Genomic DNA, 16,886 nt, shown 5'->3' on the forward strand with positions numbered 1-16,886 from the left:
GTCATTAGGATGGGTGGTAGGATGGAAGCTTCAAGGGTCCTGCCATTTGACATGAAGTACCCAATCATTCTCTCTAGAACCCACGACGTCACACGTAAGTTGATACTACATTATCATGAAAGGTTTGGGCACGCTTATCAGGAAACTGTCGTAAATGAATTGCGGCAAAGGTTTCACATCCCTAATTTACGCGCTACGATCGGTCATGTCGTACGAGGGTGCATCAAATGTAAAGTTATGCGCAGTCGTCCTCGTGTTCCTATGATGGGCCCTCTGCCTGTTCAACGAATTTCACCGCAATTACGTCCATTCTGCGCCGTAGGAGTGGATTATCTAGGCCCTATTGAGGTAACTGTTGGCCGAAGATCTGAAAAGAGGTGGATAGCACTTTTTACGTGTTTGACTGTCAGAGCAGTTCATTTAGAAATTGCTTATTCTCTTTCGTCGCAATCCTGTCTGATGGCAATTAGAAGATTCATCTGTAGACGAGGACGGCCCGAGGAATTTTTTTCTGACAACGGGACGAATTTTACGGGAGCGAGCAAGGAGTTGCTGAAGCAAATCGATGGTGATTGCGCTGAAGCAGTGACCAGTTCCGCAACGAAGTGGAATTTCAATCCGCCCGGTGCGCCACATATGGGTGGAATCTGGGAGAGGATGGTAAAGTCGGTCAAGGAAGCGATGACTGTGCTGAATGACGGAAGAAAGCTTACCGACGAAATCCTAACGACAACGATGAGTGAAGCTGAAGACATGATAAACACGCGCCCATTAACCTACAGATCACTAGAACCTGCGGAGACGGAAGCCATAACTCCTAATCATTTTCTACGGGGGGCTGTACGTGGCGTAGACGTTAATCAGGATGGTCCGACGGAGCTAGCTGAAGCGTTGAGGAACATGTATAAGCGGTCACAATATTTAGCAGATCAAATGTGGGAGCGATGGTATAAAGAGTACCTGCCTACTATAAATCAACGCACCAAGTGGTTCGACGATCCGAAGGCTCTTCAAATTGGTGACCTCGTATTCGTAATGGACGGGAAACACCGGAAGAATTGGACTAGAGGAGTTGTTGAAGAAGTGTTTGCTGGGAAAGACGGACGAATCAGGCAGGCGAATGTAAGAACGTCCAAAGGAGTGTATCGTCGAGCGACAGCGAACTTGGCGGTGCTGGAAATACAGGACGGTAAATTCGGGTCGTCAGTTATGCCGGAACCGATGTTTACGGGCTGGGGAACTGTCAACACCGCTGGGCAGTTATAACGGGGTGCCGGAAAGCCAAAAACGCAAAGTGACAGAGCTAGACAGAAGTTTAGATAAGGGGAAGAATAAAAAAACATAAACAAACTTTTTAGAGTGCAGGAAAACGTGAATTATAAAAGTTGTCCAGTTTATTCTTGAAAAATAGTTGAAATCTGCGGATGTACAGTAAAGTTTGATAAAGTTGATTGGCCTGTAAGTAAATAAAATTATCCTGAAATGAAATTAAAATGAAAATAATATAAATAATGTTTGTGATGATAGATTGATGGTTAAACAGAAGCGATTTGTGAAGCAAATGAAGTTTCGGACAGATTTGAGAAATTAAGAGTAAAAGTTGTAATCGGGAAATCGTAAGTAATTACAAAACAAACAATAAAATAACACTAACGAAGAAAATTTGTTACAAATAGGAAACAATCTGCACATTAGGATTGAAGGTAGAGAGCACGAGGGTTAAAAAAAAGGAAACTACTTTGTGAGTATTAAAATCAACAAACATTTATACAAATAATAACAAAAATAAAATATTATAGTTTGAGCTGACCAAAAAACTGGAGTCTGCTTCAAATTCAGTTCCTGAAGTCCGAACAAAGCTGAAGTGTACGATTTGACAGATAACTTTGAATTATTCTAACAATGTATGTTGGAAAAATAAAGTTTTTTAATTTTACGATCAAACCTTCATGCCAAACACTGTCGAATGCTTTCTCTATGTCTAGAAGAGCAAGACCAGTAGAATAGCCTTCAGATTTGTTGGAACGGATCAAATTTGTTACCCGTAAAAGTTGATGTGTGGTCGAATGTTCATGGCGGAATCCGAACTGTTAATTGGCAAAAATTGAATTTTCTTTGATGTGGGCCATCATTCAAAAAGTTTACTGATGGAGGAAAGCAAACTGATTGGACAATAGCTAGAAGCTTCTGCAGGATTTTTGTCTAGTTTTAAAATTGGAACAACCTTAGCATTTTTCCATTTGTCAGGAAAATATGCTAATTGAAAACATTTGTAGAATATGTATATCAACTAAAAATGATAAGCTACTTTCTGGAAGTTTCTTGATGATCATCGCCAGGAGCTTTCATATTTTTGAATTTTTTAATAATAGTTCTCACTTCTTCTCCAAATCAGTCTCCCAGGAATTTTCGAAAACGTTCTCTTGATTGAGAATAATTTCGAATTCCTGAGTAACTTGATTTTCAATTGGATTAGTATTTTATTTTATTTTATTGATGTACAAGGGGGTCAGGGGCCAAGTCTCCAGCATAAGTTTGAAAACTCACACCCTCCATAATACACCGAGGGAATTTTGGAGTTTGGGAAGTAGGCAACGCAACATCTTTGACCAGAAGGTTCTTTAAGTTTAAGACCAAGTCAATCGTAGATGGATTTCTAGAAGAGGAAAAACATGTAGGGCTATCAGGGTATTGAATTGAGAAATATCCTGAAGAGCACTCATCAAATAAAATTCTGCCGTTGGAATTATTTTGAGAATTATTCCATGATCGATGTTTGGCATTAAAGTCACCAATGACAAAAAATTGTGACTTATTGTGAGTCGATTTTCGCAAATCAGTTTGGAGCAAATTAACTTGCTGCCATTGAGAAGGCAAATAGAAATCTTTTCGATTCTCCGGAAGAATCATTTTGATTCTTCGAAGGAATTGCTTCCCCGTTTCGCTTCCCCGGATGAACCGTTTTCCTTCCTCGGAGAAATCAATTCAATTCGTTTTTGCTGCATCTGCTTGGTGGGTCCTCTACGCAGGGGAAGAACTGGCTGTTTCGGTTTCGGATCAACGGTCGGACGTTCGTCCATAAGCAACATGTTGGCGTACTTGTCGTTGGGATCCAGTTGGAGGGCATTCGGATGGTACGCCAGGTAGGTTTCGATTTGGTCTAGGATGTCCTGTTCGAGGAAGCGCTGCTTCCGTAGCCTCTGGGGGCGGGCTTAAACTCGAAAAAGTGTTCACCAAATTGTACCTTGGCCTTATCGGCAGTGCTGGCGAACTCCATGGCACCGGATCTGGTGTCGAACTTGACCGCACAGGTTACTGTACTCTTTTGGATGAACTTGACGTGTTTCTCGAAGAACAGTTCACTGTAGATCCGTTCGTTCTACATCCTGGTGGCCTGCAGACTTCGACTGGGATCGAAATAGACCGATTCCCGCCCGGGGAACACATTCAACGGGTACCCCTTGTAGATCTCTCGGTGACACTTCCGGATCGCAAAATCCGCATCCCGTTCCGAAACGAAGTATACCAACATGTCGTAGATTCCAGCCTTGGATTGGAAGTCCAGGTGGTACTCGTCGATATTCCGGAACCACAAGCGCACATGAAGTCCCTTCCAGGCAAAGTACTCCCGGACGCTATCGAATTCGTCCGAACGATTCTCGCGATCTTAATTAAATGTATAGAAAAACAAACTGATTCTGAATATAGGGTTTTGTTCTACTTCGTCGTAAGCGCTACGATTCGTCGTATCAAACTTTAAATGCTCCACTACGGCGGATATCCAAACTTACCTGCAACATAGATTCATTATCCAAGTGTAATTTTGTGAAAGCTGTTATGGTTTGTACACTTGTACACCAAAAATGCAATAAAACTACTGTATTTCGGTAAATAACTTCAGCTCAATTATCCACTTTTCACTTTTTCACCGAAATCGCATGGACGAACACGATTTGAGAGAAATGCTTAGCGATCGACTGAGCCACACCACTTTCCAACACAAATTTCTTCCCGCCCCCGTGGGTGACTTACTTCGCCGGGCACTTATTTTCACTATGGAAAACCTTCGTACTTCTTCACTGAAGGATTTCATTGCAATCACACGCCGTAAAACTTCAATAAATCAGCAAATTTTACGAAATTTCCTCAACCGCCGCGTATAATTGAGAATGTAAACAAAGTTCAATCCGTCGTACTGAGAAAAAAAAGCTTGTGCGCATCAATGTGTGCGCGACGCTCGACGTAAAAATACGATTCCTTTGATTGTGTTGTTTTCGCAGTACTGTGGGCAAATGTCATAATTGTACGGTCAAAAGGAATTGTGTTCATATATTTGGGCTGAATTTTGATGACGAACAATTAATTTTAAAGGAAATTAGTATATTCCATCATGCTGGTGGAATGGAGAGAGATAACCGTAGATCTATATATTCTAGTAAAACATTTTATTATAGCGTTGATATGTTGTGTTTTAACCATTCAATACACACAGTGAGCCGTGAGTTGTGAAACGAATCTGGAAACTGATTGCGACGGAGTTGAAAACGATACGACGGACTGAGAATACGGTAAGATGCATTTTCTTTGCATTATTTCCAAAAAGAGATCAAGATTTATCAAAATGTTATTGTATAATGCTAAAGCCGTTTTAAGAAAGAATTGTTTGGCATCGGTTTGTATCAGCATCATTCACTGCAATACTGGGAAAATTGCAGCTCTCACTGATCAATGCTTAATACGATGGATACTAGCACATCACCCTAATAATAAACTAACTAATTTTGATGCAAATCAAATTTTCAGCCGCGGACAAGTTTCAGTCTTTGACGAGAAAAAGAAAACAAATTTCGAAGCAAACCGACGACGAACTGTCAAAACAAGAAACGTCAATCTGGAAATTCGATATGCACGGAAAAAAAACTACACGGAAAATGGTTTTACTGGGTACCCGACTGGTCCCCCAAAAATTAAACGCGTTTCTTCGACAGTTCAATGTCTTACTTTTTAAGTCTATGTTACTACTGCGCAGTAAAATATACCATATCAATGGTTATTTCCATATTGTTGTAGCATGGTAATTTTATAATGGCCTTCAATGACAATTATTTATTTTCATGGAAAATTCAACATAGAAAATGGTTTATTTTTTATGCATTAACATTACATAGATACGACATAATATTAAATAGTGGTAAATCGAAAACTATGCGCATAACTGTTTTGCAGCTGCAGCATAGGTCATCTGCTTATATTTAGATTAGGAACTGTATTGCTGCATGTGAGTTCGATCGTTTGGGCCCCAATAATGTGAAAACGCTCCTTGAAGAATGATAAGCGTCTGACGAGGGATTTACGAGTCCACACACAACTGAAAAAGTACAATAGCCCTGAAAAAACGGCCATATAATATGCAAACGGATATTGTCTTACCATTGAATATAAACTTTTTTCCTCTGCAAAAATTGTAAGTGGATACCAGATGATCACGATTATTTATCTGCTACGATCGATCGATTTTTAACTGGACCAGAAAGTGGGCTTCATTTACTCGATAGACAAATCGCCAAATGGATTCTGATCTATAACAAATTTAATCGTTTAGTTTCATTATTTGTTCACGATATAATTACTTACCAACAATAAATTTCTATACTTCCCAGTCAGCGCTACTCATTTAAACAATTTCTAATGTTTTTAAACATTATTTAAAACACAAAACTTCAAAACTGTACCGACGTTTCAGAATTTGCACATCCAGATTAAAAATAAAATGGAGGCCAGTGTGTTAATAAACACGGTTGGAAAATTAACTTCGATGTTGGTGATTTCAACATTGTAAATGTTGTCAAATTGAGAATAACATTATATTATTAACAATAAAGATAGTTGATTGAGCCATAAACTGTTGTAATTTGTATAAGATTTTTAAACACTAAGTATTGTTAAATTTACTATAAAAGAATGACCATCGAAATTGTAAAAATATTAAAATGTGGATAATTTTAACTGATTTTCTAGTTATTTTCCAAACATTTGACCATTGTGTATTTGACTATATTTTGATCGTTCGTTTTACGATGCAATTAATTTCAGTGTAGGTGATATTTTTGCTTCATCTTGTGAAATCGTTGAAATTGAAATCAAATTATTGAAGGACCCCTTGTCATCAACACGTGTCGGCATATGTCTTGTCGGTACAACGGCCGGCGATCGCGGAAGCAGAAAATCAACAACACTAGTGCATCATCTGAAAATAGCTAAATTATTTTTAAGATTAATAGTTATTTACTCGCTGTTCAGCTTTATTTGGCTTCATGAGTTTTAATCATGCTTTTATATAAATTTAATAATGTATTAAAGGGATAAAACGAATTATTATAACATTATTGTTCCCTTTATAACTGCCGCATTTCGCAAAACTGAAGAAAGTGTATAGGACATTTCAAATTGTTACTCTAGAGTTCTACCCCGTCTTCCCCCACCCTTTTCGATCTGTCAAAGCCGCTGGGCGCTGAGTGAAAATTATTTTGTGAAACCCTTTTTCAGAAAGGAATCAAAAAGTGCATTGTTTTGTAATATTTTCCCAAGTGAACAGTGTATCTGACCAGCGCAAAATGACTCCGGATCTGAATCTCGACTATGAGAATGCCACCCAGCAGCATTATTCGGCCAACAACCCAATCGAGCAGTACGTTCTTTTGTCCAAGAGTGCAAAAGGAGCCGCCTGTCTGGAACTGATCAAGCAGGTACTCGAGGCGCCGGGAGTTTACGTCTTCGGGGAACTGCTGGCCATGCCCAACATTGCTGAGGTTTGTAGCTTAAAATAATTGTATATTTAGCAACAATCGTTACAAAACGTAGTACAAAATTCCTAAATAACAAGATCGTGTTTTGCAAATACTTTTCTAAAGAAATCTTTTGTTGATTTACTTGTTGAAAAACAAATTTGCAATGAAGCGTTTTTGTAGTGCTTTGTATTACCTACAAAGCCTTCTACTATTAGCCATGAAGCTGCTTTTACAAGCAATAGCACTAGTGACCTTGATCACTGGCAATCTACTTTATGGTATTTGACCGAAACATTGTTTGACTAATTTACGATATTTCAGCTTCAAACCGGTCCAAACGCCAGCTACTACAATACGCTGAATCTATTTGCCTACGGAACCTACCGGCAGTATCTCGAGAACCAGGCGCAACTCATTGAACTTACTCCGGTAATGCGGAAGAAGCTCCAACATCTGACCATAGTTTCGCTGGCCATCAAGACAAAGTGTATTCCCTACAAAGAGCTGCTGGAGGAACTGGACATCAAACATGTCCGCGATCTGGAAGACATGATTATTGAGGCCATCTACGGGGACATCATCCATGGGAAATTGGATCAGAAAAAGCAACAGCTGGAAGTGGACTATGCCATCGGGCGGGACATCCGGACGGGTAATGTAAGCGAGTTGGCAAGCTTCCTGGAAGAATGGTGCGATTCGTGCGAGACAATCCTGGCCTGTCTGGAGAATCAGATCCATCGGGCCAACTCGGAGAAGCAGAAGCGACTTAAGCACAAAGAAGCCATCGATACGGAGGTAGGTATACGTTGAATTATAGGGTTTCGATCTACGTCGTCGTCTGATAATCGTCTGAAAATGAGTTATTACCGAATGATCGTGTACTCATTCAGCGTTTTCTTTCCTCTTCTAGATTACGAATTTGAAGAAGCTGATCAAGGTGCAGGCGGGTAACGATTCGGACGAAGCCATGGCCACTGATTCGGGCCGTGAACTGTCGGTCGGACACCAGGACCCTCGTAAGAAGTCTACGAAATCGAAAAGCCTAAAAGTGAGCGGTAAGTCGTGGTTTAAAAATTTCTGATGAGCAAAATGATCTCTCCTGTCCCACCTCGATGTGTGCGTGTGTGATAGTTTTCTCCTTCGCTAATTACTAACCATCCAACAAACTTACAAGAAATGGGTTTTGAAATAGACTATATTCGAATGGAAACATCTAGAAAAAAATAATTTCTAATCCCAACGCCCAGAGGGCCTCTTTCATTTCTCACACGGTTTGCGTTTAATGGGCTTTCATCGGTCTTGTTCGTGTTTGGCTTAATACCTTTCTGAGACACATCTAACGGTTAACGTCGATTGGCAGAAAGAAAAGTCCCTAATCACGAAACTTTTACCCACATCATATAGGTGCAGCCAAAATGCTCTCGAGACAGATGCCCTAGAGAAGAGATTGATATACCATTTCTATGTTAACTTCCCTTCGGACTTATAGTCCGACCGAAATTTTCTTTCATTCTAATTCTCAATTCAGTTTGTTTAGTTCCAAATCGAATTACTGTGAATAAAATGTATTGATTAACACCGTTTTGTTTACCCTGATTTGATTCTACTTCGTTTTTCGGTATCTCATTACTATTAATATCATTTTACTTTCCTAGAAACTCAATGAAAGAAACGTCCTTCTGGTAGATGGGTTGATAAGCTATGTGGTTTAGAAGCGAATGAAACGTTAGTTCTGTTTAACATTGAATGAGCAGTATTTATTTTTTAGAACAATCAAAAGAAATTCTTTTTATGTGTTTTTTTTTTATTTTCGGATGGAAAGTTACCTTGGGGAAACACTTTTAGTTTGAGAACCATAGTAAAATTTGGTGTTCATAGCTACCTCGATCCCTTGAATCGCATTTGCACTGGATTAGTGTTCTGTAACTCTATATCTCCCTAACTCGATGGTCCCTTCATTATCAAGAAATGGAGAGATGACTGTACATTAGGGCGGTTCATCATTTAAAAATGTTTGAAAATCCAATCTCCCTTAATCTCCGTACCATCCTTACCAGAACAATAGTGTTCTGTGAAATTTTCAGCTTTGTAGGTGGTGATTTAAAGGTGGCCCAAAGACAATGTAGGTTTATATGAAAATTACTATGGAGATATTTTGAGAAATGTTCCAAACTCGCTAGTACTGTAGTGTAAGTACAAACTTATTATCCCATAGTGAAAACTCACTCTTCAATCCATAATGAAGAAATTTGCTAAAGAGAGAAATTTAATCCGATGGATCGCAGAAGATATATTCATGAGTTTGTTTGCTATTATTTAGCTCAATATGGGATTATAGCCCAGCAAACATGTACAAAAATCCCAAACAAAATTAACTCAAAAGAGATTTGTTTCTTCAGTAACATCCTTCATTAAGGTTTGAAGAATGAGTTTTCACTATGGAATGACAAGTTTCTACTTTACAGTACTAGCATGTTTGGAACATTTCCCAAAATTTCACCATAGTAATTTTCATATAAACCTACATTGTCTTTGGGCCACCTTTAAATCACCACCTACAAAGCTGAAAATTTCACAGAACTATTATTTTTTTTATTTATTTCATTTAATCAGTAACATAAGACAAACGTCTTTTTATTATTGTTACAAATGTTTTTCATGTAAAATGGGCGTCACGTCAAGCAATTCAATGTTAAATAAACTAATTAAATTATTTTCAAACTAATTGAAGTATTCAATACATTTCCTCCTAAATGCTATCTAGGATTTTTCTAGGGTCAAATTATTGGGTAGTAGATTCCAAGTCATCACGCCTCTAACGAAAAACGACCTTCCATATCTTGAAGTTTTATATCGTGATATTCTAAACTTTCTTGATCGATTGCTTCTGAAGGGTTCCAATTTATTGAACAAATAGCCAGGTTGCTTTGTGGTTAAAATATTGAACAAAAATAAGCAACTTCTCATTTCACCAAATTTCTCGAAAGAACAGCCAATCAGTCGATATTGCAGGTGCGAAACCCTAGAGAATCTGTTCAAATTGAAAACGAATCGTACACATGAATTGAGTGCAATTCGTAATCTAGAAAGAGCAAATGAAGAAACATCGAATAAAAGATAGTCGCACGCCACAAAATAAGGAAAAATTAAACTCTTAAACAATTTTAGTCTAGTTTCTACATTTAAAGAAGAGGTGGATTTACTTAATGTTCTTAAGACTGCAATGATTTTTCCACACTGATTTAGGATGAACTTGTCAAAAGAAAAATTTTTATCAATAATAACCCCCAGACTAGTAGCATGATCTATGAACTCAATGGTTTCATTGTTCAAAACAATGGTGGGTTTTAAGCATAAATTATTTCTTGTATTGCTAATAAAAATGGCATGAGTCTTTTTGATATTCAGTGATAGCATATTCTTAGACGACCATTCTTCGACCCTAGCTAGGTCAGAATTAATTTTCCTAGAGATAGATGAAGCTGAATTGTCATTGCAATCGTAATACAACTGAACATCATCGGCAAAAAGATGTATTTTGCAATGCTTAAGTACACTGGGTAGGTCATTTATGTATAAGGAGAACAAAATGGGCCCAAGAATTGATCCTTGAGGTACCCCTGATGCAATGGGTATCATGGCGGAAAACATTTCATTACTGAAAACGCTTTGAGTTCTATCTTTAAGATATGATTGAATTAAATTAGTTGCATGCATCGAAAAATTAAAATTATGACGAAGTTTTCTACACAGTATCTTATGTGATATGGTGTCAAATGCTTTAGAATAGTCAAGAAGAATCAACACGACAGGCTTACCATTATCCAAAACAAAACCTACATCGTCAAATATTTTCAACATTGCAGTTTTCGAACTATGTTTTGGGCGATATCCTGACTGAAAACTGCTGATAAGTTTATTTTGTTCGACAAATCGGCATATTTGTGATTTCAACAATCGCTCGATAACTTTAGATAAAGCACAGAGTATGCTTATGGGTCGCAAATTATTAAGTAAATCACTGGATGGTTTCTTTTTTATGGGAATAATTTTTGACTGTTTCCATCCTTTGGGAAACCTACTGGAAATTATTATAGAATTAAAAAATATGGGAAATTGGTTTAATATTCAACGGACAAATATTTTTAAGGAATTTTAAAGGAAGCATATCCAAGCCGACCGCGTTTGGTTTTACATAATATAAGGCATTAATAACATCAACTTCATTGACAATATCAAAGTAAAATTCATTGTCTAAAATAGGATTACCATTATGACTATGGTTCACATTGTCGCTCGTATAGTCCGCTTGGATACGTTTACTAAAATTACTTGCAAAATATGTATTGATTTCATCAGCGCTGTATCTATGACTAAGGAATGAGTTGGTTCGACCAACCCCAATCGATTTCAGTCTTCTCCATAACTCTTATTATTATTATTATTATTATGGCTTTATTAAGGAGATTTTTTGCATAACTCTTGTGTTGGTAAACTATGATCAAGGTGAACTGCGTAGTAGCTTTTCTTAGCTTCATGGATTAATTTATTTACTTTATTTCTTAGACGTTTAAAAATACTGTGATCATTATCAGATTTTGAATTCTTCCACGTTCTGTACGCTAAATCTCTATCAACTATTGCTTTACCAAAAGTGGGATTGAACCACTGATTAATTTTGAAGTGCGAATAGGCACAAACTGATCGTGTAAAATGGTCATTTCAGAGTTAAAAAACTCGAGTAAATGGTCTGGATCGATTGTGCTATAAAAGCATGACCAATTGATATTAAAAAGCTTTCAACCAATCCATTGACTTCTAGAGCGTTGTAGTCACGAAAACAATGTTCATTATCATTCTGACCCATGTTGAAATCAAACGATGCGAAAATAAGATCGTGCTTAGAAAACACCGGGGCATCAATTTGATTAAATCGTAAAACTTTTGATTCGTCGCTAAAAAGCATTAGATCCAACTGTGAAGAAACATTAGTATGGAAAAACGTTGGTTCATTTCCTAAACTATGCATATTGAATGAAGATAAAACTGACCATAATTTGGACGTTTTATGTGAATTGTGATCAAGCAGATTCATATTGAAGTCTCCTAAAAATAAAGTATTTTCGTACTTCCATCCGAAGTTTTGTTGAATATTGTCAACACTATCAACACAGTCTATTTCTGGTGGATTATAGAAACAAGCAAGAAGTAATTTTTGATTATCAATGAAAACCTCAATCGCTAAGTATTCAGTGTGTGGAGTGCTTGACTGGTTGTCAGATTTAGCTACACAATCGAATTTAATACCTTTTTTGACAAATATAAGGATTCCTCCTCCGATCTTACCAACTCTATCATGTCTAATAAGGTGATATCCATCAATGAGTAGAATACTGTTGTCAGTTTTTTCATTCAGCCAGGATTCTGTCACACATACAATATCGACCCTCGCTATCACAAGGATTTGACGCAATTCATCGAGCTTAGACATCTTGCGAGCACAAATGCTCTGACTGTTGATACAACAAATTGAAAACTTTCCCTGAAGCAGAGCCGATTTCAGTACAATCCCGGGCAAACAAACATTTGTAGAGACGTGAGAATCAGAGTTACTAGCCATAAGCATAAGAGAACGCGAGAGCAATTAGGAGGAAATAATAATTGAATACTATACTAAAAGTTAAGAAAACAAATTACCCAAAGCAACCATTTCAATACAGAGTCAGAATTAGGGCGAATGTGAAGCCTAATACATTCTCAGAAAAATAGATTTGAAGTTCAGCGGATGTAATTTTAATTCTATATTATGTTTCCGATCAATTTAATCGCATGATGCATTTTTGTAGGATCCGTTACAATATTACTTTTGCAGCAAAACATTTAATTTATTTACATATTATGAATAACATGTTAAAAAAAATAAAAATCCATCATGCGCCATTCATCAAAATTTAGAATTGTTGCGCCCCTCGGTTTTTCGTCTCCTTCAGTTTGACAGCAGCGATTGCGCCTTTTGACGTCGTCCTTGTGGTTTGACAATCATCAGCTTCGCCGTTTTGCTACGCTCTTTCACCAGTGAATCAAATTGTCATCAAAGGAGACGAAAAACAAACAACAAAGCAAGTCGCTCACAACCCGTTTATCCATACTGTTACGGATAGGGATACAATCAGAAGCAAAATTGTCATGACAACCACAGGGCACAACATTGTTGCAACCTTTTCGACTCGAGATTAATCAGTTATTTTAAACACAAAACTAAATTTGTTTTATGCATGCTGTTCAATAATGTGCCAATTTTTACCAACACAGAGAAAGTTCTCGAAAATTGCAATGCGAATCTAAGAAAATCGCTGCGCACGTGGTGATCGATCTTTGTCATATTCTGTTCAAGTGATGATAACCTCATGTTGCGGAATAAAATTGTTGCAACAAGAATAGAAGATGATAATGTCTTTGTTGTTGGGTGTTGGGTGACAATTTATTCACTGTCTTTCACACGAACCTTCTTCACTATCGACCTTCTGCACTGAACAAAAGCTCATACCTTAAATTGAATGATTTGTAATTCACATGGTTGCAAATCTTCATATTCCTCATTTTGAATGATTATTCAACAATATGATGCATCCACCAACTGTTGAACAAAAATCATCCAATTTTATTATGACTTTCAGTACATATCCGAATGACAATGTGTTGATAGTTGAACTTCAACAACACAAATGCACAAAATCCAATTTATGGTGGATTTTCATTTCTTCCATGTCCCAAACCAAAAATCATTCAAATATAGTTTGAAACTTCATTTGGATAGCAAATGATCCAAGAATTGAAATCATCCTTGTCAATCAAAACAAAAATATGGCGGCAGCAGCGAAACTTGGCATTTCTTCGCGGGTTTATCAGGTTATTGTCCACTTTTATGGAAGTATTCTCAAATATATTCACCTTCCATCTGTTAATTATTATCATGGTGACCAAGAACAACTCATCGCCTATATCCAGGGACATTGGTGTGGACAATGCGGGCACTTAATGATCGCTTCAACCAGGTATATCACTGGCAGCTCAATAGTGTGTTGATCATTAAGAATCGTAATCCATCCGCATATATTTCACAGAATTTTATATGTATTCCCATACTGATCAAAATAAATAATGATTTGTCGATATTGGGTGATTACTTATTATCAATTTGATTTCATTTAAATCATGAAATAGAAAGCAATGTGGGTTGTTTACATTTGTGGGTGATAATCATTCAATTTTAGGCATATTTTACTTGAACATAAATCATTTTTAGACTGGATGATTTTCATGCGATGCAATTTGTAAACAAATGATTTTGACAGCGATGAAAATCATCTTGATTGTGTCTGAAAATAGGTATGGGGCTAGGATGAGGCAAAAATCATTCAATTGATGGCGGGAGATTTCGTTTAGTGTGCACACTCAGTTTTAAATGCGCCCTGCTGTCACACTCAATCTCAAATGCGCCCGGTTACCGCAAGGGGGGAAGTTGGGCGAAATTGACATCAGAGTTTGTATCGAAATAGAATATTAAATGCGCCTTTATGTTTTTCTCACTTATTTCGTGAAAAACGTTATTTTTAAGGAACAGATGTGAATTATATGATTGTAATTTATCAAGTAAAGTGTTAGGTGAATAAAACTCAGTTTGTTTACATTTGTCAGTTAGGCCGTTAATCTGGTACTGTATTGATTTATATAAATTCACTTTAGTGACGCAAAAAACTAAAGAAATTCATTAAACTGCAGCAGCATCAGTTCCAGCCATTCATCCGGTCGTCCAATGTTCACCTCTAACAGCAACAGCAGCAACAACACAGCATTCGACTTTTAGGAGAAGAGTCATGGGATACACAGGAAAGGAAACATGGATATAAACAATATCATGTAGGGATAGGTTAATCTTACCCAATGTCTTCTAGCTCGCGTTCTGACCTTACAGATACAGCACGATCATTTCCAACCTTCTTCACATAGACTACACCATCTCTTGTGAACACACCGGATAGTTGTCCACTCTTCTTCATTGCCAAGGCTTTCGTACGTAGTCCAAGATTTTCATTGATGAAAATGCGTTGATTAACAGAGAATCCGATTTGCGAGAGCGAGAGATTGCGAGATTTCAGATAGTTTGCAAAAAAAAACGTTTCTATGGATCGTGATGGCGAATTGGATCAATAGCAAACTGGTAGATCCAGTCTTAGGGGTTCCTTTTGAAAGCCTTCTGATGTCCACCAACGGCGTGTCGTTGTCTGCATATCCCAAGGATCGGCACCAAATTCCAAAATATTCGTAGAGATCTTCACCAGGCGTAAAAGGTACTCCACTAACAATCAGGCCATTCATACGCGTATTTCGATCCACAGCCGTCACTGCATCCGATTTGGCTTCCTCCAAGGATTTAGTCAGATTCCGAATTGTGGTGCTATTTTCTTCACGCAGCAGCTTCATATCAGCAGAAATGTCGGTTTTTAGCTTCTCCATTTGAGCACAGGGAGAATTGCTCATTCTGTCCAGTTTCTCTTCTGAGCTTTTTTGATTCGAAGCAAACTGAATTAAGGAGTCACTCATGAGGCCTCCAAGGACCAAATGTTTTGATGTTTATGCTCTATTTTTGTTGCTGTTTGTTTTTTACCCTACGTTTATAAAAAAGTGAGTTATGAATTCCGATCCCAGTTATTTGGTTAACATTTTCACTGTCCGGTCATAGAGGACTTGCAATGATTTCACAAAAAGGCTGCTTTTCTTCGAAATTTTACATTTTGTAACAAATTTTGCATTGTGATTGATGCAAAACTTACTGAAGTCAACGTACGGAGACAATTCAGCTTGAATTATAAAAAACATTTGTTGCTACACTTGTATGAAATTTTCTCGTTTCACATTTCTTCAATAGATTGAATCAGGGTGAAACTTTTGACAACTACTGTTTGTTTACGTTTGGACATGAAAACGTCATAGTTTGTATAAAATGTGTTTTAGTATAATCCTGGAATACTAAAATCTTAATAACATTATTCGTTTTTGGAAAATTCTAACTGTTCGGCCATAGAGGACTACCCCCTATTCCCAGATTCTGGCGTAATATTCCTGTAAAGTTTATCTCGAAAGGAGGACGTGCATCGTATGAAGAAGCGAAGAGTTTTAGACTAATCAGTCTGACCTCTTTTCTTCTGAAATGTCTGGAACGCATTATCGATCATCACATCCGTGATGTTTATTGTTACCACCACCAGTTGTGCAACCATGTATGCCATGCTTTGAGTGCGCAACCAATATGATAGCGGAAAGCAGAAATGAAGATCATTCAGTTACGAGCCTGTAATCAAGATAGACTTATTTCAATATAGTTAGAAATTTACCACCTCGTTTCGCTCGTAACAGTTTGTCGACGAGTATTACTGAATTTAGCTGAAACACTTCCAAAAATGCCGCGCGGAATTGATGAAGCCGTCGGTGATCAAAGCGAAGTTTCCAATCAAGCGATTATGAACAGGCTGCTCCTGCTTCTGGACCGGTTGACCACGAGTCAAGCCGTCAAGAAACACGCCTGAGCAGATCATCGAGTCGCTTCCCGCGACATTTAAAGAGTTTCATCATGACCCAGCTGCCGGTCTGACGTTTGAAAGATGGTTCTCGAAGTATGAAGATTTGTTCAACGTCGACGGGAGAGAACTGGATGACGCAGCAAAAATTCGCCTGCTCATGCAGAGTCTCAGCGTTCCAGTTCATGAAAAGTTCTTGAACTATCTCCTGCTACGACACCCATGAGACTTCACCTTCGAAGAAGTAGTGAAGAAACTGAAATCCGTTTTCGGACACTACCAGTCTCAGTTCAATCAACGGTACCCGATTGCCTCAGGATTGTGAAGAACGAAACAGACGATTACGTTACCTCCGCCGGAATCGTTAACCGCCAGTGTGAGAACTTCGAACTGAATAAGCTGACCATCGACCAATTCAAGGGACTAATTTTCGTTTGCTGTCTACAATCATCAAGAGATGCAGACGTCAGGACAAGATTACTTGAAGCAGTTACGGCGGCAACGGTAAATCTCAAGAATC

The 16,886-nt window shown here is 37.8% G+C and overlaps 1 protein-coding gene and 1 long non-coding RNA gene across 3 annotated transcripts; one reads left to right on the forward strand and one right to left on the reverse strand.

Annotated features, from left to right (window-relative positions):
- Positions 1 to 5,152: 5,152 nt before the first annotated feature.
- LOC110679531 lies at positions 5,153 to 5,855 on the reverse strand. The gene is made up of 3 exons (XR_002502563.1): positions 5,635 to 5,855; positions 5,431 to 5,579; positions 5,153 to 5,368 (listed from the first exon to the last, which is right to left on the reverse strand). It is a non-coding gene; the product is annotated as an uncharacterized LOC110679531 (long non-coding RNA).
- A 375-nt stretch (positions 5,856 to 6,230) lies between these two features.
- Positions 6,231 to 8,535, forward strand: LOC5565440 (COP9 signalosome complex subunit 7b). Of its 2 annotated transcripts, none has more exons than XM_001649740.2 (4): positions 6,231 to 6,809; positions 7,110 to 7,583; positions 7,699 to 7,843; positions 8,444 to 8,535. In XM_001649740.2, exons 1-4 carry the CDS (start codon positions 6,615 to 6,617, stop codon positions 8,452 to 8,454), a joined length of 825 nt encoding a protein of 274 aa, XP_001649790.1. In that variant the 5' UTR covers positions 6,231 to 6,614; the 3' UTR covers positions 8,455 to 8,535. The 2 variants fall into 2 exon arrangements, with proteins under 2 accessions (XP_001649790.1, XP_001649789.1); XM_001649739.2 differs by lacking the exon at positions 8,444 to 8,535 and adding an exon at positions 8,193 to 8,384.
- Positions 8,536 to 16,886: the final 8,351 nt, after the last annotated feature.

The sequence above is a fragment of the Aedes aegypti genome, chromosome 3 (assembly GCF_002204515.2).
Source record: "Aedes aegypti strain LVP_AGWG chromosome 3, AaegL5.0 Primary Assembly, whole genome shotgun sequence".
Taxonomy (NCBI): Eukaryota; Metazoa; Arthropoda; class Insecta; order Diptera; family Culicidae; genus Aedes; species Aedes aegypti.